Raw genomic sequence first — 26702 nt, 5'->3', positions numbered from 1 at the left:
TCAGAGTGCTCCAGCTCTGGCTTGTGCTGGGAACCCGGATATCCGGTCTGACTGCGAGGTGCTGTGCGGTGTTTGTGTGTCACAGCTGCCGAGATGGTGTATATCTCTAACGGTAATTCTTATTCTGTATCTCCGGATAAAGGAACCCAGGCCCCTCACTCATCCCTTGTCTCTGGGGACGGGGGCGACTCTGTCAGTAGAAATGGGGGTTGGGAGCCAGAGAGTCATCAAATGTTGTTCAACTACTCGTCCCCTCATTTATGTCTCTCTCGTCACTTTCTATCTCTCTCATCTGCTCAACTCTCTCTCTCTCTCTCTCTCTCTCTCTCTTTGTCTGTCGATCTAGCTTTCTGTCTCTCTCTGCATCTCTATCGAACTATCTCTCTCTAGCTCTTGCTCTATCCCCCCCTCTCTCTCTCTATCCCCCCTCTCTCTCTATCCCCCCTCTCTCTCTCTATCCCCCCCCTCTCTCTCTATCCCCCCTCTCTCTCTATCCCCCCTCTCTCTCTATCCCCCCCCTCTCTCTATCCCCCCTCTCTCTTGCTCTATCCCTCGCTCTCTCTCTCTCTCTGTCTGTAGCTCTCACTCACATCATATCAGATGAGCTTTATTGGCAGGAGCAAATACATGAAGCATTGCCAAAGCAGGTAGAGGGGTGAAATGGGTGGGGTTAGGGGGGGCAGTTTATGGGAATAGGGGAAAGTGGGGTCTCTCAGTCTATGACAGTCTCTTACATATTGTGCAGCTATTGTTACTGTCAGTGTCTTTTCTCCCAGTAGGAAGTGGAGTTTCCTCTCTTCTTTTATGGATGTGAAGTCTGGGATGTGACTGGAGAATCTCTGGAAGTGGGGGTCCCTCAGTGCTGAGTATTTGGGGCTCATCCTCCATGGCCTCCTGGTCACATCTCTGGCACAGTCTGTTCTCTGTGGGTCTGTAGGTCTGTCTGTCCCAGTTCTATCTCCAAGTTGTGGCCACTCAGTCTGTACATACTCAGGATCTGTCTGTCTTTGGGGTTCTGTAGCCTTTCCAGATATGGGGCCAGTCTGTACTCTCTCCCCAGTGATTGGTAGATAGAAAGTTTCTGGGAATTTGATATTTCGTTCCTCCAATCACAGAGGTATTGCTCTTTGTATTTGTTAATTTTTTGTATTATTTGGCCTTTTGTCAGTTGGTGGGAGTCTTGGGTGGGCAGGGTGCTGATGAGTTGTTTCAGGGCGCATGGTTTGCCCTGGGTCTGGTTGTTCAGCCAGGCTTTATGGTGGTGGCTCATGGGGCTGCTGTTGTGTAGGTGTGCCCAGTATGAGAGTGCCCTCTTCTGTATGGTAAACATTAGGTGAAATGTGCCCAGCTCAGCCCAACAGGCAGAGTTTGAGGTGCTCCTGTGGACCCGTAGAAGGTACTTCCAGAATTCCAGGTGGAATAAGGTGTCTTCTGATGGCATAGAGGGGCCTGCACCCCTTGTCCTTTAGTACTGCTATTGCTTGTGTCTCTATCTCTCTCTATTTTGTCACGTGGTACTCTTATGGGATCTGTTATCCAGAAACCTGTCATCAGAATTATGGAAAGACTCCATTTTATCCAAATCATCCACAAAAAGCCAGCATATTGGGTTTATTTAAAAGGATTTTCTAGTAGATTTAAGGTGGCCCCACCAGTGCTGCTTAAGGGACGCAGTTAAGATCTCCTCTAGTGGGTCCATTGACTTTAATCAGATCCCTTTGGGTTTTGTTTGTAGGACAAGTACTGGACGGCCAGAGCCGGTCGCCATGGAGACTCTCCTTCCTAACAGACATGTTTTGGGGAATCACAGACTTCGTTGTCATGTTGTAAGTATGTCCCTCTGTCCTACTACGTTCTGCCTTCTTTCCATTCACATTAGGAAAAATACACAGAATTGGAAGTGCCGCCCGTGTTAAAGGAAACATTCACATTAAAGGGCTGATTCACCTTTAATGTAAATTTTAGTATGTTATAGAATGGCTAATTCTAAGCAGTTCTTCAATTGGTCATCATTATTTATTTTGTATAATTTTTAAATTATTTGCATTCTTCTTCTTTTGACTCTTTCCAGATCTTAAATGTGGGTCACTGACCCCATCTAAAAAACAAATACTCTGTAAGGCTACAAATGTATTGTTATTGCTACTTTTTATTACTCACCTTTCTATTGAGGCCTCTCGTATTCATATTCCAGTCTCTTATTCAAATCAGTCCATGGTTGCTAGGGGAATTTGAACCCTAGCAACAAGATAACTGATCTATTCAATTTAACTTGGATATAGAGCCTGGTAAACATTGTTATAGCATGATGGAGTCCTCTAGTGACCAAACAGAGGTATAACCATACAGCTTAAAGAATTTTCCGAAGCATGCTTATAAGTTAAAAAGTACAAGTTTATTACATCTTATAAAAAGTCAAATAATCCCCTCATGGCGCCTAACGTGTTTAAGCTGTATAACCAGATAGCTGAACCTGCAAACTGGAGAGCTTCTGAATAAAAGCTAAATAACTCAAAAACCGCAAATAATATAAAATGAAAACCAATTGCAAATTGTCTCAGAATACCCCTCTCTACATCATACTAAAAGTTGACTGAAAGGTGAACAACCCCTTTAATTGTCAATTCTGCCTTACGTTAAATAGTAAACAAAAGTCAAACTTGTTCCCTCACCTGCACCAATCAAATTGCTTTCTGTTAAGGCATTTTTTTTATTTAAATCGTATTCTCTTTATAGTGTTCTATCTAAAGTCAATAACACACACCATTGGTATTTTCTCCTTATCCACGTCTTTTTCTGATTTACAGTTTCCAGAGTATCATTCATCCTAATGTCACAAGGAGAGGATGCCAGAACTCCTCATCCAGCACCCGATATGATGATGGAAGAGGGTATTCTATTAGATCTTTGTATTTTATTCATTTCCATTGAGTATTACAAACAAACTGGGTACAGCTTATTGTGTGCTCAGAACATTCCTTCTCTGTATATTTGTATTTATACATATGGGAGGAGGAGGTGCCATATTGATTCCCTTAGACAGTACAGTATGAGGGTATAGCTTATTGTGTGCCCAGAACATTCCTTCTCTGTATATTTGTATTTATACATATGGGAGGAGGAGGTGCCATATTGATTCCCTTAGACAGAACAGTATGAGGGTATAGCTTATTGTGTGCCCAGAACATTCCTTCTCTGTATATTTGTATTTATACATATGGGAGGAGGAGGTGCCATATTGATTCCCTTAGACAGTACAGTATGAGGGTATAGCTTATTGTGTGCCCAGAACATTCCTTCTCTGTATATTTGTATTTATACATATGGGAGGAGGAGGTGCCATATTGATTCCCTTAGACAGTACAGTATGAGGGTATAGCTTATTGTGTGCCCAGAACATTCCTTCTCTGTATATTGTATTTATACATATGGGAGGAGGAGGTGCCATATTGATTCCCTTAGACAGTACAGTATGAGGGTATAGCTTAGTGTGTGCCCAGAGCATTCCTTCTCTGTATATTTGTATTTATACATATGGGAGGAGGGAGGTGCCATATTGATTCCCTTAGACAGTACAGTATGAGGGTATAGCTTATTGTGTGCCCAGAACTTACTAACTATATCAGTAATACGCAACATCGAATAGAATAACAAGCTTTTTATCTCTGCAGACCCCCAGGACATCCACGTCGTATGGGCCGTATTAACCATGGTTCAGGGCCTAGTGCTCCTCCCATGGCAGGTGGTGGAGGATGAGGAAGGTAAGCTCCTTGGTATTTACTCTACAAGGCTGGAACTTGTATAATATTAAAATTCCCAAGTCATTGGCACCTACATGACTATGCAGAACACACACACACTGGATGCAGTAGGGAGAACTAAAGCCTAACTAAAGAAGTAGGTAGAAATGTTGTACATGATGTTTTGTGCTTCTGTACCAGCCCAAGGCAACCACAGCCCTTTAGCAGTAAAGATCTGTGTCTCCAAAGATGCCCCAGTAGCTCCCCATCTTCTTTTCTACTGCACATGCTCTGTGCTGCTGTCACTTACTGAGCTTAGGGAGCCACTCACAATATACAGTACACATAGAATAGAAATGTCACAATATAAGGCTGATTAGTAATTAATACACATAATTACTACATGGCAGCACAGAAACCAGTGCAATAAGCATCAGAATTGAATAATCAGCAAACCTGTAGCATCAGCTTATATTACAGCCAGGGAAGCTCATTTTATGCTGGATAATTAGTGACGAGCCCTAAGCTTAGCTTCTCAACAGCCAATCAGAGCCCACTGAGCATGTGAGTGTCACAGACACTTTCCAAGATGGTGACCCCCTGTGACAAGTTTGAAGTCCTGGATCATTGCTGCTATTGACAAGCTCAAACTTTAGCCTCGTGCAATAAGTTCACTATAGAAAATATGGCATTTTTAGCCACATTCTTTTTTAGGGGTTAGTTGTCTTTTAACTCATTTATTCTAACCTTCAGTTCTGCATACGTGTTGTACCTGTAGTGTTATATGTACAGGTATAGGACCTGTTATCCAGAATGCTCTGGACCTGGGGTTTTTTGGAATAACAGATCTTTCCGCAATTTGGATCTTCATACCTTAAGTCTACTAGAAAATCATGTAAATAATAAATAAACCCAATAGGCTGGTTTTGCCTCCAATAAGGGTTAATTATATCTTAGTTGGGATCAAGTACTGATTTATTATTACACAGAAAAAGGAAATTATTTTGAAACATCTGGATTATTTGATTAAAATGGAGTCTATGGGAGACGGCCTTTCCGTAATTCAAAGCTTGCTGGATAACGGCAAGGGATCAGTTATCCGGAAACCCGTGTTACACATGCAGATGGAATGACAATTGGGCAGCTTCCTAATATCATTGTCCGTGTTCTCTTTTGTGCTGGCATTGCATGTGCAGAACAGTGACACAGAAAACACTTGTACAGTATTTACCTACTTCATTCATTAGATCACTTATGGGTGAGGGGAGTAGGTAGTTAATAACCCTTTGCACCGGGGCATATTTAACTCCTCCTTATCTGTAAATTCGAGACAGGCAGCATTTGGGGGAAGTGGAAATAAAAAGAGTTATTATGAACATAAAATGTTATAATGAAGGAAATATGGAAGTTTTTCATTTTTTTTTAAAGTATAGCACATTTGCAGTACAAAGCCTGTCTGTTTGGCTCAAGGAGAGTATTGGGGTATATTGCCCCTCTTGATATCTGTGCTGTTAATATCTTTCCTCTTTCTTCCATAGGTAAACGCCTGTTCCAGCAAACAGGCAACTAGAGATCGACGTTCATTAGCCAGCGGAGACCAGTAAGTTTGCGGCTCAGGCTACGAATGTTCATCTCTTCCAATGAAATGCTCTGCAGCAATGCGGATACATGATGTTGTGCTGGGAGCTCCCGACCAGGATCCAGTAGCGACTGATCAGCATTTATTTATATAACTGTAAATCCCTTTTTCTGAAGTTTTTTTTCCTTTTTCCTGTTGTCTTTTGTTTACACAACTGTTGGTTTGTATGAATAATGGTATAAACTGAATGGAGGCACATTAAATATCAATAGGTAAGCAATCTTCTCTTTAAAGAGTAACTGCCAGTGCTATAAAAATACTATTCACACCTATAACTTTTTCTATAATTTTTTTTTAACTTCTGCTGTCTGTCAGAGACTTGCAGCATGAGTACTGTGTTTGCAGCAGGACAAAATAAGAGCGAGAGCTCTCGGGTAAAACATTGAGGGACTTATTTATCATGCTGTGTGAGACATCGGAGAAAAACATCACTGGTGATGTTGCCCATAGCAACCATCCAGATTGTGTAGGGAAGAACCACCTTTTTTCTGGCAAATGCCTTTATCTAATTTTATTGCAGAAATTTGAAGCACAAGCTCTCGAGGACCAGGTTTCAACTGAGGAAGGGGTCAGTCCCTGAAAGCTTGTGCTTCAAATTTCTGCAATAAAATGAGATAAAAGGCATTTGCAAGAAACAAGTTGGTGTGCTTCTTCCCTACGCAATCTGGATGATATAATTGACCTGGAAGTGGTCTGGGATATGAATGCCCCCTGCAGTGATGTGAAGTAAATGGTGTGCTGCAAGAAAGAACTATCGATGCCCAGCAACCAATCAGCAATTCGCATTCAACAGTCACCTACTAGTTAGAATACAAAAGCAAAGATCTGATTAGTTGCTATGAGCAACATCACCAGTGATGGTTTCCTCCAGTGTTTTACACAGAATGATAAATAGGCCCCTAAATATCTCAAACTTATAATAACTGCAAAGGCAAAAACAAATTTTATCATTTATTTGGATTTGTCTTATTTTCTTGAAGGTTTCCCTTAGGGTAACAGACAAATGGAAACTTATTTATGCACAGCTATTGTCATTTTGTATGAGATGAGACAAACTTGCTGCCCTTTGTTCTGCAGCGCTCTAGTTTGGCTCTTACACTCTTATCTGGTTGCTATGGTGCGCAGATCCCAGTAACAAGATGGCAAGTTTAAATTTCAGTAGGAGATGCACTTTGGCTTGTGTGTCTGCTGCATAGAGTCTTTATTCCTAATGAAATAGTTTGCACCCACGGGTGCACTGCCGGGTCATATGATTATACTTGTCTTTATCCATGGCAGTATCTGTTCCCATAGGAATGTATTGGGGGGGTGCTTTGTTTCTGAGCTGCGTCATGTTCTGCATGGAATTATCCCATGTGCCATTATCCTCATTGATCTGTAATTGAATTGTAACAAAGAATGGGAGGAGGGTATGAAATACAATACATTTTGACATTGATATTTTTCCATTGATTTCAGTCTGCGTTCTCTTCTAGCCCACACATTCTGTACATTTTGACTGTTGGTTTCTCGAGTCAGATCTATTTTATATTTCATGCACTGAATCCAGTATATTGGGATTCAGCTGAGAGAGAGACAGAGCTTGATTGACACAAGGGGTTGGTGATTTGTAGGATAGTTAAATAGTTAAAATGCAGGCTCTGCTTCTTTACTGTCCCCCGGGAACCTTTGTATCCCCAAGTTATTTACAGTTGCACATTGTACCTGTTCTCTTCCATACGCAGCAGCACCACCGTGCCCCCATCTGTCACTGAACTGGAAACTGAGCTAATTGGTGGTTTATTAGAAACACTGCTTAATTAAAGGGGATGTTCACCTTCCAAACACTTATTTTCACTTACGTTCTTTTCATTATGTTCACCAGAATTAAAGAATTTTTTTGACTGGTTTTCCAAAATGTAATTGTAAAGTTGAATGTTGGTGCTCCATTTCTCAGTAGGATCTATGGGGAATATAAGCGCAACTATTGTATCAAGTCTAACAGTTGCCTTTAATGTCACTCAGGGATTCTGCTCAGCAGGGACAAACACAGGGATCAACTCATGGATCAGTTACAGGGTCGCCGACCCCCCTCCCACAGCTGCTTCACAAGCACATAAGAAAGGGAAACATGAAAGACATACAGTCCCAAATATAAAATAGAAAGTAATTGGATAAAGTGATTGTATTTACTTACCACACACCCCGGGCCGGTGCTTTTATCAGGAGAAAACGACCCCAGTTCAGGGGGTTCTTCCACAGAGCGATCGTCTTCCCTCTTCTTCTGTCTTCAAATTTCCCAGGGCAGACGCATGCGCAGTATAACAAATAGCGACTTCTTCGTTGAAGTTCGGCTTTTCGCTCTAATGTGCATGTGCACCCACGAGAAGAAGCAGGATCGCTCCGTGGTGTTCGCTGGACCAGTGCAGTTTTCTGCTGATAGGAGCACCCGTCTGCAGTGTGAGGTAAGTAAATACAATCACTTGGGGGTGCCTGACTTTTAGCACGCCCAAGTAAATAGAGCCTTTCCTTCTCCTTTAAATCTTCCTCTGCCCATTAATTGTTGCCAGGGTCAGTGACACCACAAAGCAGATTCATTCTGAAACTTGATTATTTTTGTTTTCATTATTTTATATTATTTAGTCCCTCTCATGTACATATTTCGGGTCCCTAGAGCCCCTACCAAACAGCAGTTTCATTCCAGGCACCAAAAGTTCCAGATTCCAAAGGTTGGACTTACCCCACAGAGGAGAGGTCTAATAAAGGTATGCAGGGCCCGAACTAGGGGTACACAGAAGAGGCAGCTGCCTAGGACACAATGATAGGGGGGCGCTAGGGAGCTACCTCTAAATTGTCTTCTGCCAACCCCTAGTCTGCACCCCTCTATCTTTCTTCCCTCTGTCACACACCCCTACGTCTCCTCTCTCTCTCCGTCACGCCGTTATCCAGAAAGCTCTGAATTACGGGACGACCATCTCTCATAGACTGTTTTAATCCAATAATTTACCTTTTAAAGGAGAGCTAAAGCCTAAAATTGAATGTGGCTAAAAATGTCCTATTTTATATAGTGAACTTATTGCACGAGGCTAAAGTTTGAGCTTGTCAATAGCAGCAATGATCCAGGACTTCAAACTTGTCACAGGGGGTCACCATCTTGGAAAGTGTCTGTGACACTCACATGCTCAGTGGGCTCTGATTGGCTGTTGAGAAGCTAAGCTTAGGGCTCGTCACTAATTATCCAGCAGAAAATGAGCTTCCCTGGCTGTAATATAAGCTGATGCTACAGGTTTGCTGATTATTCAATTCTGATGCTAATTGCACTGGTTTCTGTGCTGCCATGTAGTAATTATGTGTATTAATTACTAATCAGCCTTATATTGTGACATTTCTATTCTATGTGTACTGTATATTGTGAGTGGCTCCCTAAGCTCAGTAAGTGACAGCAGCACAGAGCATGTGCAGTGAATCAGCAGAAAAAAAGATGGGGAGCTACTGGGGCATCTTTGGAGACACAGATCTTTACTGCTAAAGGGCTGTGGTTGCCTTGGGCTGGTACAGAAGCACAAAACATAATGAACAACATTTCTACCTACTTCTTGAGTTTAACTTTCCTTGCCCTTCAAAATATATTTCCTTTTTCTGTGTAATAATAAAACAGTCGCTTGTACTTGATCCCAACTAAGATATAATTAATCCTTATTGGAAGCAAAACCAGCCTATTGGCTTTATTTAATGTTTACATGATTTTCTAGTAGACATAAGGTATAAAGATCCAAGTCTATGACAATTTGACATTGCCGCTATCCCGTAATCCCATAGGGAGAGAAAAAACGGCAAAGTCTTCTTCATTTCCATATCGGTCAAAGTTGACCAATCACAAGAGAACTTTCCAATCCATGTTAAAGGAAAACTATACCCCCCAAACAATGTAGGTCTCTATTAAAAGATACTGAGTAAAACAGCTCATGTGTAAAACCCTGCTTCATGTAAATGAACCATTATCATAATAATATACTTTTTTAGTAGTATGTGCCATTGGGTAATCATAAATAGAAAATTGCCATTTTAAAAAATAAGGGCCGCCCCCTGAGATCGTAAGATTCACTGTGTACACATACAAACCACATGTAAGGTCACATGAGCCAATGAACAGACAGAGTTCTGTCTTTTGCTTCAACACTTCTTCCTGTTACAGTTAGTGTTGTAGTATTTCTGGTCAGGTGATCTCTGAGGCAGCACAGATACAGTCACGAAATGGTGGTTCAAGGCAAGAGATGTAAAAGGGCAATATTTATGTAAATTTATATTCCAGTTTGGTAAGATTCTTTAATATGTCATTCAATTTGATATAAACTATCTTTTGCTTAAGTATTCATTTTGGGGGTATAGTTTTCCTTTAAAGACTGCCTGTCAACAACATAGCCCTTTGCCTAGACTCTATGACAATTTGACATTTCCGCTATCCCGTAATACCATAAGGAGAGAAAAAACGGCAAAGTCTTCATTTCCATATCGGTCAAAGTTGACCAATCACAAGAGGACTTTCCAATCCATGTTAAAGACTGCCTGTCAAACAACATAGCCTTTTGCCTACTATAGATTCCTCCTTGCCATACAAAGAATAGGAAGACCCACAGCCTTCTATGACAAGAGCTGTCAGTCCCATATCCCTTTGCCTAGGCTCTATGGCAAATTAGGTAGCTGTAGAGTAAATCGCACACCCACGACAGACGTCCAATGTAGTGGTACCTGGTGCCCGGTGATGAAGGAATCGGCAAACCTCTCAAGTGGATACGAAAAAGCACACCGGCACACAGGATTTGAAGCTGCAGGGCAAGCCCTTGCAATTTTTTAATGCAGTGCAGGTGCAACGTTTCGGGGTCACGCCCCTTTGTCAAAGGGGCGTGACCCCAAAACGTTGCACCTGCACTGCATTAAAAAATTGCAAGGGCTTGCCCTGCAGCTTCAAATCCTGTGTGCCGGTGTGCTTTTTCGTATCTATGGCAAATTAGCCATTGCCTAAGCACTCCCATGATAAAATCTAACATTCAAACACATAGCCATGTGTTGACCTGTGCCTAGTAAGCCTCAACTTCCCTATCCCGTATAACCTTAAGGAGAGAAAAAAAACGGCAAAGTCTTCTTCATTTCCATATCGGTCAAAGTTGACCAATCACAAGAGGATTTTCCAATCCATGTTAAAGACTGCCTGTCAACAACATAATCCTTTGCCTAGACTCTATGAAAATTTGACATTGCCGCTATCCCATAATACCATAGGGAGAGAAAAAACGGCAAAGTCTTCTACATTTCCATAACGGTCAAAGTTGACCAATCACAAGAGGACTTTCCAATCCATGTCAAGGACTGCCTGTCAACAACATAAAACTTTGCCTAGACTCTATGACAATTTGACATTGCCGCTATCCCGTAATACCATAGGGAGAGAAAAAACGGCAAAGTCTTCTTCATTTCCGTAAAAGTCAAAGTTGACCAATCACAAGAGGACTTTCCAATCCAGGTCAAGGACTGCCTGTCAACAACATAACCCTTTGCCTAGACTCTATGACATTGCCGCTATCCCGTAAAACCATAGAGAGAGAAAAAACAGCAAAGTCTTCCTCATTTCCATATCGGTCAAAGTTGACCAATCACAAGAGGACTTTCCAATCCATGTTAAAGACTGCCTGTCAAACAACATAGCCTTTTGCCTACTATAGATTCCTCCTTGCCATACAAAGAATAGGAAGACCCACAGCCTTCTATGACAAGAGCTGTCAGTCCCATATCCCTTTGCCTAGGCTCTATGGCAAATTAGCCATTGCCTAAGCACTCCCATGATAAAATCTAACATTCCAACACATGGCCATGTGTTGACCTGTGCCTAGTAAGCCTCAACTTCCCTATCCCGTATAACCATAGGGAGAGGAAAAACGGCAAAGTCTTCTTCATTTCCATATCGGTCAAAGTTGACCAATCACAAGAGGACTTTCCAATCCATGTTAAAGACTGCCTGTCAACAACATAGCCCTTTGCCTAGGCTCTATGACAATTTGACATTGCCGCTATCCCGTAATACCATAGGGAGAGAAAAAACGGCAAAGTCTTCTTCATTTCCATATCGGTCAAAGTTGACCAATCACAAGAGGACTTTCCAATCCATGTTAAAGACTGCCTGTCAAACAACATAGCCTTTTGCCTACTATAGATTCCTCCTTGCCATACAAAGAATAGGAAGACCCACAGCCTTCTATGACAAGAGCTGTCAGTTCCATATCCCTTTGCCTAGGCTCTATGGCAAATTAGCCATTGCCTAAGCACTCCCATGATAAAATCTAACAGTCCAACACATTACCATGTGTTGACCTGTGCCTAGTAAGCCTCAACTTCCCTATCCCGTAATACCATAGGGAGAGAAAAAACGGCAAAGTCTTCTTCATTTCCATATCGGTCAAAGTTGACTAATCACAAGAGGACTTTCCAATCCAGGTCAAGGACTGCCTGTCAACAACATAACCCTTTGCCTAGACTCTATGACAATTTGACATTGCCGCTATCCCGTAATACCATAGGGAGAGAAAAAACGGCAAAGTCTTCTTCATTTCCATATCGGTCAAAGTTGACCAATCACAAGAGGACTTTCCAATCCATGTTAAAGACTGCCTATCAAACAACATAGCCTTTTGCCTACTATAGATTCCTCCTTGCCATACAAAGAATAGGAAGACCCACAGCCTTCTATGACAAGAGCTGTCAGTCCCATATCCCTTTGCCTAGGGTCTATGGCAAATTAGCCATTGCCTAAGCACTCCCATGAAAAAATCTAACATTCCAACACATGGCCATGTGTTGACCTGTGCCTAGTAAGCCTCAACTTCCCTATCCCGTATAACCATAGGGAGAGAAAAAACGGCAAAGTCTTCTTCATTTCCATATCGGTCAAAGTTGACTTTCCAATCCATGTTAAAGACTGCCTGTCAAACAACATAGCCTTTTGCCTACTATAGATTCCTCCTTGCCATACAAAGAATAGGAAGACCCACAGCCTTCTATGACAAGAGCTGTCAGTCCCATATCACTTTGCCTAGGTTCTATGGCAAATTAGCCATTGCCTAAGCACTCCCATGATAAAATCTAACATTCCAACACATAGCCATGTGTTGACCTGTGCCTAGTAAGCCTCAACTTCCCTATCCCGTATAACCATAGGGAGAGAAAAAACAGCAAAGTCCTCTTCATTTCCATATCGGTGAAAGTTGACCAATCACAAGAGGACTTTCCAATCCATGTTAAAGACTGCCTGTCAACAACATAGCCCTTTGCCTAGACTCTATGACAATTTGACATTGCCGCTATCCCGTAATACCATAGGGAGAGAAAAAACGGCAAAGTCTTCTTCATTTCCATATCGGTCAAAGTTGACCAATCACAAGAGGACTTTCCAATCCAGGTCAAGGACTGCCTGTCAACAACATAACCCTTTGCCTAGACTCTATGACAATTTGACATTGCCGCTATCCCGTAATACCATAGGGAGAGAAAAAACGGCAAAGTCTTCTTCATTTCCATATCGGTCAAAGTTGACCAATCACAAGAGGACTTTCCAATCCATGTTAAAGACTGCCTGTCAAACAACATAGCCTTTTGCCTACTATAGATTCCTCCTTGCCATACAAAGAATAGGAAGACCCACAGCCTTCTATGACAAAAGCTGTCAGTCCCATATCCCTTTGCCTAGGCTCTATGGCAAATTAGCCATTGCCTAAGCACTCCCATGATAAAATCTAACATTCCAACACACAGCCATTTGGGGACCTGTGCCTAGTAAGCCTCAACTTCCCTATCCCGTATAACCACAGGGAGAGAAAAAACGGCAAAGTCTTCTTCATTTCCATATCGGTCAAAGTTGACTAATCACAAGAGGACTTTCCAATCCATGTTAAAGACCGCCTGTCAACAACATAGCCCTTTGCCTAGACTCTATGACAATTTGACATTGCCGCTGTCCCGTAATACCATAGGGAGAGAAAAAACAGCAAAGTCTTCTTCCTTTCCATAATGGTCAAAGTTGACCAATCACAAGAGGACTTTTCAATCCAGGTCAAGGACTGCCTGTCAACAACATAACCCTTTGCCTAGACTCTATGACAATTTGACATTGCCGCTATCCCGTAAAACCATAGGGAGAGAAAAAATGGCAAAGTCTTCTCAATTTCCATATCGGTCAAAGTTGACCACTCACAAGAGGACTTTCCAATCCATGTTAAAGACTGCCTGTCAAACAACATCCTAGGAAGACCCACAGCCTTCTATAACACGAGCTGTCAGTCCCATATCCCTTTGACTAGGCTCTATGGCAAATTAGCCATTGCCTAAGCACTCCCATGATAAAATCTAAGATTCCAACACATAGCCATGTGTTGACCTGTGCCTAGTAAGCCTCAACTTCCCTATCCCGTATAACCATAGGGAGAGAAAAAACGGCAAAGTCTTCTTCATTTCCATAACGGTCAAAGTTGACCAATCACAAGAGGACTTTCCAATCCATGTTAAAGACTGCCTGTCAAACAACATAGCCTTTTGGCTACTATAGATTCCTCCGTGCCATACAAAGAATAGGAAGACCCACAGCCTTCTATGACAAGAGCTGTCAGTTCCATATCCCTTTGCCTAGGCTCTATGGCAAATTAGCCATTGCCTAAGCACTCCCATGATAAAATCTAACATTCCAACACATAGCCATGTGTTGACCTGTGCCTAGTAAGCCTCAACTTCCCTATCCCGTAAAACCATAGGGAGAGAAAAAACGGCAATGTCTTCTTCATTTCCATATCGGTCAAAGTTGACCAATCACAAGAGGACTTTCCAATCCATGTTAAAGACTGCCTGTCAACAACATAGTCCTTTGCCTAGACTCTACAATTTGACATTGCCGGTATCCAGTAATACCATAGGGAGAGAAAAAACGGCAAAGTCTTCTTCATTTCCATATCGGTCAAAGTTGAACAATCACAAGAGTACTTTCCAATCCATGTTAAAGGCTGCCTGTCAAACAACATAGCCTTTTGGCTACTATAGATTCCTCCTTGCCATACAAAGAATAGGAAGACCCACAGCCTTCTATGACAAGAGCTGTCAGTCCCATATCCCATTGCCTAAGCACTCCCATGATAAAAACTAACATTCCAACACATAGACATGTATTGACCTGTGGCTAGTAAGCCTCAACTTCCCTATCCCGTATAACCATAGGGAGAGAAAAAACAGCAAAGTCTTCTTCATTTCCATAACGGACAAAGTTGACCAATCACAAGAGGACTTTCCAATCCAGGTCAAGGACTGCCTATCAACAACATAACCCTTTGCCTAGACTCTATGACAATTTGACATTGCCGCTATCCCGTAATACCATAGGGAGAGAAAAAACAGCAAAGTCTTCTTCATTTCCATAATGGTCAAAGTTGACCAATCACAAGAGGACTTTTCAATCCAGGTCAAGGACTGCCTGTCAACAACATAACCCTTTGCCTAGACTCTATGACAATTTGACATTGCCGCTATCCCGTAAAACCATAGGGAGAGAAAAAATGGCAAAGTCTTCTCCATTTCCATATCGGTCAAAGTTGACCACTCACAAGAGGACTTTCCAATCCATGTTAAAGACTGCCTGTCAAACAACATCCTAGGAAGACCCACAGCCTTCTATGACACGAGCTGTCAGTCCCATATCCCTTTGACTAGGCTCTATGGCAAATTAGCCATTGCCTAAGCACTCCCATGATAAAATCTAAGATTCCAACACATAGCCATGTGTTGACCTGTGCCTAGTAAGCCTCAACTTCCCTATCCCGTATAACCATAGGGAGAGAAAAAACGGCAAAGTCTTCTTCATTTCCATAACGGTCAAAGTTGACCAATCACAAGAGGACTTTCCAATCCATGTTAAAGACTGCCTGTCAAACAACATAGCCTTTTGGCTACTATAGATTCCTCCTTGCCATACAAAGAATAGGAAGACCCACAACCTTCTATGACAAGAGCTGTCATTCCCATATCCCTTTGCCTAGGCTCTATGGCAAATTAGCCATTACCTAAGCACTCCCATGATAGAATCTAACATTCCAACACATAGCCATGTGTTGACCTGTGCCTAGTGAGCTTCAACTTCCCTATCCCGTATAACCATAGGGAGAGAAAAAACAGCAAAGTCTTCTTCATTTCCATATCGGTCAAAGTTGACCAATCACAAGAGGACTTTCCAATCCATGTTAAAGACTGCCTGTCAAACAACATAGCCTTTTGCCTACTATAGATTCCTCCTTGCCATACAAAGAATAGGAAGACCCACAGCCTTCTATGACAAGAACTGTCAGTCCCATATCCCTTTGCCTAGGCTCTATGGCAAATTAGCCATTGCCTAAGCACTCCCATGATAAAATCTAACATTCCAACACATAGACATGTATTGACCTGTGCCTAGTAAGCCTCAACTTCCCTATCCCGTATAACCATAGGGAGAGAAAAAACGGCAAAGTCTTCTTCATTTCCATATCGGTCAAAGTTGACGAATCACAAGAGTACTTTCCAATCCATGTTAAAGACTGCCTGACAAACAACATAGCCTTTTGCCTACTATAGATTCCTCCTTGCCATACAAAGAATAGGAAGACCCACAGCCTTCTATGACAAGAGCTGTCAGTCCCATATCCCTTTGCCTAGGCTCTATGGCAAATTAGCCATTGCCTAAGCACTCCCATGATAAAATCTAACATTCCAACACATGGCCATGTGTTGACCTGTGCCTAGTAAGCCTCAACTTCCCTATCCCGTATAACCATAGGGAGAGAAAAAACGGCAAAGTCTTCTTCATTTCCATATCGGTCAAAGTTGACCAATCACAAGAGGACTTTCCAATCCATGTTAAAGACTGCCTGACAAACAACATAGCCTTTTGCCTACTATAGATTCCTCCTTGCCATACAAAGAATAGGAAGACCCACAGCCTTCTATGACAAGAGCTGTCAGTCCCATATCCCTTTGCCTAGGCTCTATGGCAAATTAGCCATTGCCTAAGCACTCCCATGAGAAAATCTAACATTCCAACACATTACCATGTGTTGACCTGTGCCTAGTAAGCCTCAACTTCCCTATCCCTTATAACCATAGGGAGAGAAAAAACGGCAAAGTCTTCTTCATTTCCATAACGGTCAAAGATGACCAATCACAAGAGGACTTTCCAATCCATGTTAAAGACTGCCTGTCAACAACATAGTCCTTTGCCTAGACTCTACAATTTGACATTGCCGGTATCCAGTAATACCATAGGGAGAGAAAAAACGGCAAAGTCTTCTTCATTTCCATATCGGTCAAAGTTGAACAATCACAAGAGTACTTTCCAATCCATGTTAAAGGCTGCCTGTCAAACAACATAGCCTTTTGGCTACTATAGATTCCTCCTTGCCATACAAAGAATAGGAAGACCCACAGCCTTCTATGACAAGAGCTGTCAGTCCCATATCCCTTTGCCTAGGCTCTATGGCAAATTAGCCATTGCCTAAGCACTCCCATGATAAAATCTAACATTCCAACACATAGACATGTATTGACCTGTGGCTAGTAAGCCTCAACTTCCCTATCCCGTATAAGCATAGGGAGAGAAAAAACAGCAAAGTCTTCTTCATTTCCATAACGGACAAAGTTGACCAATCACAAGAGGACTTTCCAATCCAGGTCAAGGACTGCCTATCAACAACATAACCCTTTGCCTAGACTCTATGACAATTTGACATTGCCGCTATCCCGTAATACCATAGGGAGAGAAAAAACAGCAAAGTCTTCTTCATTTCCATAATGGTCAAAGTTGACCAATCACAAGAGGACTTTTCAATCCAGGTCAAGGACTGCCTGTCAACAACATAACCCTTTGCCTAGACTCTATGACAATTTGACATTGCCGCTATCCCGTAAAACCATAGGGAGAGAAAAAATGGCAAAGTCTTCTCCATTTCCATATCGGTCAAAGTTGACCACTCACAAGAGGACTTTCCAATCCATGTTAAAGACTGCCTGTCAAACAACATCCTAGGAAGACCCACAGCCTTCTATGACACGAGCTGTCAGTCCCATATCCCTTTGACTAGGCTCTATGGCAAATTAGCCATTGCCTAAGCACTCCCATGATAAAATCTAAGATTCCAACACATAGCCATGTGTTGACCTGTGCCTAGTAAGCCTCAACTTCCCTATCCCGTATAACCATAGGGAGAGAAAAAACGGCAAAGTCTTCTTCATTTCCATAACGGTCAAAGTTGACCAATCACAAGAGGACTTTCCAATCCATGTTAAAGACTGCCTGTCAAACAACATAGCCTTTTGGCTACTATAGATTCCTCCGTGCCATACAAAGAATAGGAAGACCCACAGCCTTCTATGACAAGAGCTGTCAGTTCCATATCCCTTTGCCTAGGCTCTATGGCAAATTAGCCATTGCCTAAGCACTCCCATGATAAAATCTAACATTCCAACACATAGCCATGTGTTGACCTGTGCCTAGTAAGCCTCAACTTCCCTATCCCGTAAAACCATAGGGAGAGAAAAAACGGCAATGTCTTCTTCATTTCCATATCGGTCAAAGTTGACCAATCACAAGAGGACTTTCCAATCCATGTTAAAGACTGCCTGTCAACAACATAGTCCTTTGCCTAGACTCTACAATTTGACATTGCCGGTATCCAGTAATACCATAGGGAGAGAAAAAACGGCAAAGTCTTCTTCATTTCCATATCGGTCAAAGTTGAACAATCACAAGAGTACTTTCCAATCCATGTTAAAGGCTGCCTGTCAAACAACATAGCCTTTTGGCTACTATAGATTCCTCCTTGCCATACAAAGAATAGGAAGACCCACAGCCTTCTATGACAAGAGCTGTCAGTCCCATATCCCTTTGCCTAGGCTCTATGGCAAATTAGCCATTGCCTAAGCACTCCCATGATAAAATCTAACATTCCAACACATAAACATGTATTGACCTGTGGCTAGTAAGCCTCAACTTCCCTATCCCGTATAACCATAGGGAGAGAAAAAACAGCAAAGTCTTCTTCATTTCCATAACGGACAAAGTTGACCAATCACAAGAGGACTTTCCAATCCAGGTCAAGGACTGCCTATCAACAACATAACCCTTTGCCTAGACTCTATGACAATTTGACATTGCCGCTATCCTGTAATACCATAGGGAGAGAAAAAACAGCAAAGTCTTCTTCATTTCCATAATGGTCAAAGTTGACCAATCACAAGAGGACTTTTCAATCCAGGTCAAGGACTGCCTGTCAACAACATAACCCTTTGCCTAGACTCTATGACAATTTGACATTGCCGCTATCCCGTAAAACCATAGGGAGAGAAAAAATGGCAAAGTCTTCTCCATTTCCATATCGGTCAAAGTTGACCACTCACAAGAGGACTTTCCAATCCATGTTAAAGACTGCCTGTCAAACAACATCCTAGGAAGACCCACAGCCTTCTATGACACGAGCTGTCAGTCCCATATCCCTTTGACTAGGCCCTATGGCAAATTAGCCATTGCCTAAGCACTCCCATGATAAAATCTAAGATTCCAACACATAGCCATGTGTTGACCTGTGCCTAGTAAGCCTCAACTTCCCTATCCCGTATAACCATAGGGAGAGAAAAAACGGCAAAGTCTTCTTCATTTCCATAACGGTCAAAGTTGACCAATCACAAGAGGACTTTCCAATCCATGTTAAAGACTGCCTGTCAAACAACATAGCCTTTTGGCTACTATAGATTCCTCCTTGCCATACAAAGAATAGGAAGACCCACAACCTTCTATGACAAGATCTGTCATTCCCATATCCCTTTGCCTAGGCTCTATGGCAAATTAGCCATTACCTAAGCACTCCCATGATAAAATCTAACATTCCAACACATAGCCATGTGTTGACCTGTGCCTAGTGAGCTTCAACTTCCCTATCCCGTATAACCATAGGGAGAGAAAAAACAGCAAAGTCTTCTTCATTTCCATATCGGTCAAAGTTGACCAATCACAAGAGGACTTTCCAATCCATGTTAAAGACTGCCTGTCAAACAACATAGCCTTTTGGCTACTATAGATTCCTCCTTGCCATACAAAGAATAGGAAGACCCACAGCCTTCTATGACAAGAGCTGTCAGTCCCATATCCCTTTGCCTAGGCTCTATGGCAAATTAGCCATTGCCTAAGCACTCCCATGATAAAATCTAACATTCCAACACATGGCCATGTGTTGACCTGTGCCTAGTAAGCCTCAACTTCCCTATCCCGTATAACCATAGGGAGAGAAAAAACGGCAAAGTCTTCTTCATTTCCATAACGGTCAAAGATGACCAATCACAAGAGGACTTTCCAATCCAGGTCAAGGAATGCCTGTCAAGAACATAACCCTTTGCCTAGACTCTATGACAATTTGACATTGCCGCTATCCCGTAATACCATAGGGAGAGAAAAAAACGGCAAAGTCTTCTTCATTTCCATATCGGTCAAAGTTGACCAATCGCAAGAGGACTTTCCAATCCATGTTAAAGACTGCCTGTCAAACAACATAGCCTTTTGCCTACTATAGATTCCTCCTTGCCATACAAAGAATAGGAAGACCCACAGCCTTCTATGACAAGAGCTGTCAGTCCCATATCCCTTTGCCTAGGCTCTATGGCAAATTAGCCATTGCCGGTTTTTCGGTTTTTATCAGTAATAAAGTATCAAGTAGGAAAAAAACCCACAATTACTTTACAACATCACGTGAAACCAATATTTATTCTTTTTAAATAAAAATATACAACAACAACAAAAAAAAAAAAACTTTTATTTTACTCCTTTACTTCAATCTTCGGATGTAGTCCAAGATATGAAATCTCAGAAATTCCTCCGAAGTATTTTCAAAATCCACATCTGCTCGCAATGCAGCTGTTTCCTCTTCCGTCCAGCTGTCAATATATTCTTTAATAGCATAGTCAGGTTTGCATTTATATTGTCTAAACAAAATCTCACCTCTTGTCTGGACCCTCTTCTGTTCACTCTCTTTTGGAACTGGGAGTTGCACTTTTGGAACTGGGGGTTGCACTTTTGGAACTGGGGGTTGCACTTTCACCTCCACTTGTGAACTTTCAGTTTTCCTTTTCTTCTTTTCCTTTTTTGAAGAGTCTGGCCTCTTCACAGCCAGACTTTCCACCTGTAAAGCAATGGCTTCCAGACCACTCACCCCTGGGTCCTCAAGGAGCATTTGCACCTGTTCCAGATCCCCGGACTCACCAGATGAGATTTCCTCCTGACTCACAGTTTTACTCCTTTTTGGACACGTTGAATACAGGTGACCTACTTGAAAGCATAAATTACACTTTTTAGGGTGAACACAGTCTTTCGACTCATGAGTAGACTCACCACAGTTTCCACAATCTTTGCAGTTTTCGGCTGTATGACCATACGCACGACATCTTCGACAAAAAACCGGCATGCCTGAGAAATGGCAGTCTAAATTGATGCCTCCCAACTTAAACCTAGCTGGAGGTAACTTGCCTTTCTTGAATTTTGCCTTGAATTTCACCTTTGATGTCCAGATTCCGACCTCACTTAGAATTTTGCCTGAAAAAGTCAATTTTTCACAAAACTGATTAAGCACAGTCTCTACCTCCTTTATACTCACGAAAGGAGAGTACGACTTCACCACCAAGATGACTTCCTCCTGCGAAATGTGAGGAAACACCCTGTATCCACGTAGCCGAGCATCTTCACGATTTCCTTCCAGAATCTTTAAGAAGCTCAAAAAGATACCTTCTCCATTGAAAGTCACATCGTATACTCCTCGTCGCGGATAATCTTGAATCGCCAGGATCTCCGTCTTCCTGACATGACCGAATTCCCAGAGGATGGCTTCAACGATGTAGCGCAGCTTACTTTCTCCTTCGATCACCTCTTCCACCACGACACGAACCGAATTCTTCAGCTTAGCAAAGCTTGGAACGACATCTTCGCCAGTGTCCATGTTCTCAACGACACGCTTCCAGTTTTCACTGAAGTGTTCAATCTCTTGCACTCCCGGTTTCCCCCTTGGCTTAGGGTTTCCACCGGAGTGAACGATCGCCTCTCGTTGCCTGGAATCGTGTGCCCTTATAAGGACACACACCCTCCAGGCACCCAATGGCCAAGACACTAGCTGTTCCCCGAAGGTACTACACTTGATCTTAGCCAAAAGGCCGAGAAGCGATCCAGGAATGTCAGTTTATGATATAATCTAACATTCCAGCACATAGCCATGTGTTAACCTGTGCCTAGTAAGCCTCAACTTCCCTATGCCGTATAACCATAGGGAGAGAAAAAACGGCAAAGTCTTCTTCATTTCCATATCGGTCAAAGTTGACCAATCACAAGACGACTTTCCAATCCATGTTAAAGACTGCCTGTCGACAACATAGCCCTTTGCCTAGACTCTATGACAATTTGACATTGCCGCTATCCCGTAATACCATAGGGAGAGAAAAAACAGCAAAGTCTTTTTCATTTCCATAACGGTCAAAGTTGACCAATCACAAGAGGACTTTCCAAACCAGGTCAAGGACTGCCTGTCAACAACATAACCCTTTGCCTAGACTCTATGACAATTTGACATTGCTGCTATGCCGTAATACCATAGGGAGAGAAAAAACGGCAAAGTCTTCTTCATTTCCATATCGGTCAAAGTTGACCAATCACAAGAGGACTTTCCAATCCATGTTAAAGACTGCCTGTCAAACAACATAGCCTTTTGCCTACTATAGATTCCTCCTTGCCATACAAAGAATAGGAAGACCCACAGCCTTCTATGACAAGAGCTGTCAGTTCCATATCCCTTTGCCTAGGCTCTATGGCAAATTAGCCATTACCTAAACACTCCCATGTTAAAATCTAACATTCCAACACATAGCCATGTATTGACCTGTGCCTAGTAAGCCTCAACTTCCCTATCCCGTATAAACATAGGGAGAGAAAAAACGGCAAAGTCTTCTCATTTCCATATCGGTCAAAGTTGACCAATCACAAGAGAACTTTCCAATCCATGTTAAAGACTTCCTGTCAAACAACATAGCCTTTTGCCTACTATAGATTCCTCCCTGCCATACAAAGAATAGGAAGACCCACAGCCTTCTATGACAAGAGCTGTCAGTTCCATATCCCTTTGCCTAGGCTCTATGGCAAATTAGCCATTGCCTAAGCACTCCTATGATAAAATCTAACATTCCAACACATAGCCATGTGTTGACCTGTGCCTAGTAAGCCTCAACTTCCCTATCCCATATAACCATAGAGAGAGAAAAAAAGGCAAAGTCTTCTTCATTTCCATATCGGTCAAAGTTGACCAATCACAAGAGAACTTTCCAATCCATGTTAAAGACTGCCTGTCAACAACATAGCACTTTGCCTAGACTCTATGACAATTTGACATTGCCGCTATACCGTAATACCATATGGAGAGAAAAAACGGCAAAGTCTTCATTTCCATATCGGTCAAAGTTGACCAATCACAAGAGGACTTTCCAATCCATGTTAAAGACTGCCTGTCAAACAACATAGCCTTTTGCCTACTATAGATTCCTCCTTGCCATACAAAGAATAGGAAGACCCACAGCCTTCTATGACAAGAGCTGTCAGTCCCATATCCCTTTGCCTAGGCTCTATGGCAAATTAGCAATTTTTTTTTTTTTTTTTTTTTGCTGTACCTATAAAATAGGCACGCTTTCTTTATTTTTGAAAAAAAAATTCAAATGGAACAAACATTTTAGAAAAATTACATATTTTACAATATATTCAACATTACAATAGTTCAAATTACATAGGCCCATTTCTTTACATACCATTTCTTTGCTAAAACATTATCACGTTTTTTGTCAATTAGGCAATATAAATACATTTCACTAAAAGCAAGACTTAAAACATTGTTTACAGATAAAATCTTATTTTGAAAAATGAGGATATTTCTGGCCTTCCATAGTGCTTCTTTACAACAGTTGATTATTTTCCATGCAATAAGTTTTTGATCATAAAAGGGACAGTCCAGTAAACCGTACAAAATCATAAAATAGTCCATGTTGTTTGCATTTAAAATTTTTAAAAGAAGAGGGTTGATTTTAGTCCATAGTTCTTTTGCAAATTTGCAAGTCCATAAAAGATGAAGAACAGTCTCCTCTTCGCTGCAGCAATCCCTTGGACATTTGGAAATTTTTACTATACCCCGCTTATACTGGAAAGCTCTACATGGTAGACATTGATAAATACACATCCATGAAAAGTCTTTTTGTACATTAAAACAATGTGTAAAATTAACCATTTTCCAAATTTCTTTGCTTTTTGTTTCATTAAAATTACCCACTAAAGAAATGTCAGCCTCTTGTTTCAAATTACTTAACAATTTTTTTCCATCTGATAAAACCTTAAGCTCTTTTCCTTTTAAGTTGTATAAAGACACAATTTTTTCCAAAATCTTGTAGCTTTTTGGTAACTTAAAAGCATATGGACAACTCAAAACCGTTTTAAACCAACCACATTTTCTCATAAAAAAACCAGTATTAAAACGGATAAAAAAGGACCAATAGTTATCTTTAAAAAGAGCATTTAGACACATAGTAAAAAAATCTAAGTAAAAGAAATGCCTTAAAATCTGGAAAATCTTTTCCCCCTTTTTCTTTGGTTTTTACCACAATTTCTCTTTTGAGTTTTTCAGCTTTTGAACTCCAAAAGAAAGTAAAACAAACCCTTGTAATTTTTTTTAGAAGATATTCTGGGGGAGGGAAAACCAGACTTAAATACAGCAAAATTGGTAAAATGACCATTTTGATAATTAAAATTTTTCCTTCCATTGACAGAGTCCTCAAACCCCACATACAAACTTTTTGATTTATCTTTTTTGCTACAAGATCCCAGCTTTCAAGACCATTGTTGAAACCATCAAAAATAACACCTAAATTTGTAATTTTTTCTGATACAGGCACCGGGACGTCCCTTAAATCCAGATTTCCAAGGTTCAAAATTAAACTCTTATTTAAGTTAATTTTAAAACCGGAAGCACAAGAAAAAAAACTGGATTTGCCTTAAAACTTTTTTCAACGAAAGGCTATCTTTACAAAAGAAAATCACATCATCCATATAAGCAGATATTTTGCTTCTATCCCACCTCCACCCGGCAAAGACACACCACGTATTTGTTTGTCTTTACGAATTGAGCATAACAAAGGTTCTAGAGCACATATAAAAGTAAAGGTGACAAAGGACATCCCTGTTTTACTCCAGACTTAAAAAAAATGTCTTTTGTTGTAAAACCATTGACTAAAATCTTACTTGAACAGTCAGTATAAAAGGATTTTACACACAATAAAAATGACTCTGGAATACCCATATGACTTAAAACTTTAAAAAGATAAGAATGTGAAACCATATCAAAAGCTTTTTCGAAATCCACCGACAAAATTGCAAGGTTATCTTTCCTATCTTTAGCATCCTCAATGATATCCTTTATGAGATTAAGGTTTCCCCATACACTTCTACCTGGAACGCCACAGACTTGGTTTGCGTGAATCAACTTTTCAATAACCATTTTTAATCGGTTTGCGCATATTTTTGCAAAAATTTTGTAGTCACAATTCAACAAAGTTACTGGTCTCCAATTTTTTAAGTTTGATTTATCACCTTTTTTATGCAATAGCGTGACTACACCTTTTTTCCATGACACTGGTAGAATATTTGAATTAAAAACCTCTAAAAACATTGATAATAAATCTTCTTTAAGAATACCATAAAAAACCACATAAAATTCAATTGGTATACCATCGTCCCCGGGGACTTTACCTTTTTTAAAACCTTTAATTGCATCTAAAACCTCCTGTTTCTTTAAAGACCTGGATAAAAACCTTTGAGAAACATCATCCAGTTTATGCTCAATTTGTTTTAATGAATCTTCAACAAAATACTCATCAATTTTTTTTTCTTTAAAAAGATCAGAATAAAATTCATGAACCTTCCTTATAATACCTTGTGAATCTGATACCCCATCAACATTAATAATAAAACCACGATTTTCAACTTTTTTCTTAAAAAAATATCTGGAACATGTTTCATTTTCTTCTATATGTTTGACTCTTGAATTGAAAATGATTTCTTTACCTTTTTGTTTCAGACATTTAGAAATTTCCTTTTTTAATTCCACAATGTCACTTGAAACCTCAATACCACAGCTTTCCATTTTATAGAGTGCTTGTAAGCGACAATTAAGAGTAGCAAAGAAATCCCTTCTTTGCTTGGCCTTCCGAATGCCAACTTTAATGAAAAAATGTTTTATCTTTTTTTTCATTTGTTCCCACCATATACAATACGAAGTATTTGCATTTTTCCTTTTCTTACAATTTTCATAAAACTTTTTAAAATCTGTTATAACCGTTACATCATCTAAAAGGGATATATTCATTTTCCAAGCAAAAAATTTGATACCAAAAGATAAAATCTTGTGATCGGAAAAAACATTGGTTAAAAGTTTACAAGAAATTGGTTGAACATTTTTGGAGGTAAAAACAAAATCTATCCTGGAGCTACACAAGGAATTGCTCCAGGTAACTCCATCTTCTTCCGGTAAATCCTTATTACAAAGCTTATAAACATCATTTAAGTTAAAATCAGAAACAATATTTTTTAACATTGCAGATGTTTTGTCATAACTCTGGTTTTTAGATTGTTTAAAACGTTTTTCCCCCTTAAGAATACAATTAAAATCACCAGCTAAACCAAAGGGCAAGAATTATCAATAAATAAAGGTAAAATTTCCAACATTTCAGATCTTTCTACCCTATCTGGTGACCCATAAACATTTAAAAATTGCCATTTGACACCATCAATAAAAACTTTAACCAATAAAATCCTGCCTGGTAAAATTTCTTGTTTAAAATCCACAGTAAAATTTCCCTTAAAAAGTATGGCAATTCCCGCACAAGAAGATGTATTGGAGCCAGACCACACTGAAGGCCCATATACCCAGTCATCTTCATATTTTTTATAATTCAAGCTATGCGGAATGCCACACTCCTGTAAAAAGAATACAGATGCGGTTAAAACAGATAAAAAGCTAAAAAGAGCAGATCTTCGAACCTTGGACTTTAACCTTCTTACATTAAAAGAAATACCATTAACCGATGACATCTCAATTAATTAGAAGCCATAAAAAAGACCATTTAAACCTCCTCATTTTCACCGGTCAGACAATCCATGTCACCGGAACTAGATTCTTCTATTTCCCCAGATTCAACAGTGCAGAGTGTTGATGTTGGAGAAC

The 26702-nt window shown here is 40.7% G+C and overlaps 2 protein-coding genes across 2 annotated transcripts; one reads left to right on the top strand and one right to left on the bottom strand.

The window, feature by feature from the left end:
- Positions 1–51: 51 nt before the first annotated feature.
- On the top strand, positions 52–5844 carry selenok.S (selenoprotein K S homeolog). Its single transcript, NM_001094482.2, has 5 exons — positions 52–112; positions 1736–1826; positions 2808–2891; positions 3672–3761; positions 5279–5844. The coding sequence occupies exons 1-5, from the start codon at positions 94–96 to the stop codon at positions 5280–5282; spliced, it is 288 nt and encodes a 95-aa protein (NP_001087951.2). The 5' UTR covers positions 52–93; the 3' UTR covers positions 5283–5844.
- A 14223-nt stretch (positions 5845–20067) lies between these two features.
- Positions 20068–21793, bottom strand: LOC121393408 (zinc finger CCHC domain-containing protein 3-like). Its single transcript, XM_041561865.1, has one exon. It carries the CDS (start codon positions 21393–21395, stop codon positions 20232–20234), a length of 1164 nt encoding a protein of 387 aa, XP_041417799.1. The 5' UTR covers positions 21396–21793; the 3' UTR covers positions 20068–20231.
- Positions 21794–26702: the final 4909 nt, after the last annotated feature.

This window comes from Xenopus laevis, chromosome 4S, assembly GCF_017654675.1.
Source record: "Xenopus laevis strain J_2021 chromosome 4S, Xenopus_laevis_v10.1, whole genome shotgun sequence".
Classification (NCBI taxonomy): Eukaryota; Metazoa; Chordata; class Amphibia; order Anura; family Pipidae; genus Xenopus; species Xenopus laevis.
Note: the sequence above shows the minus strand (reverse complement) of the source record. Positions and strands in the feature narration are given on the sequence as shown.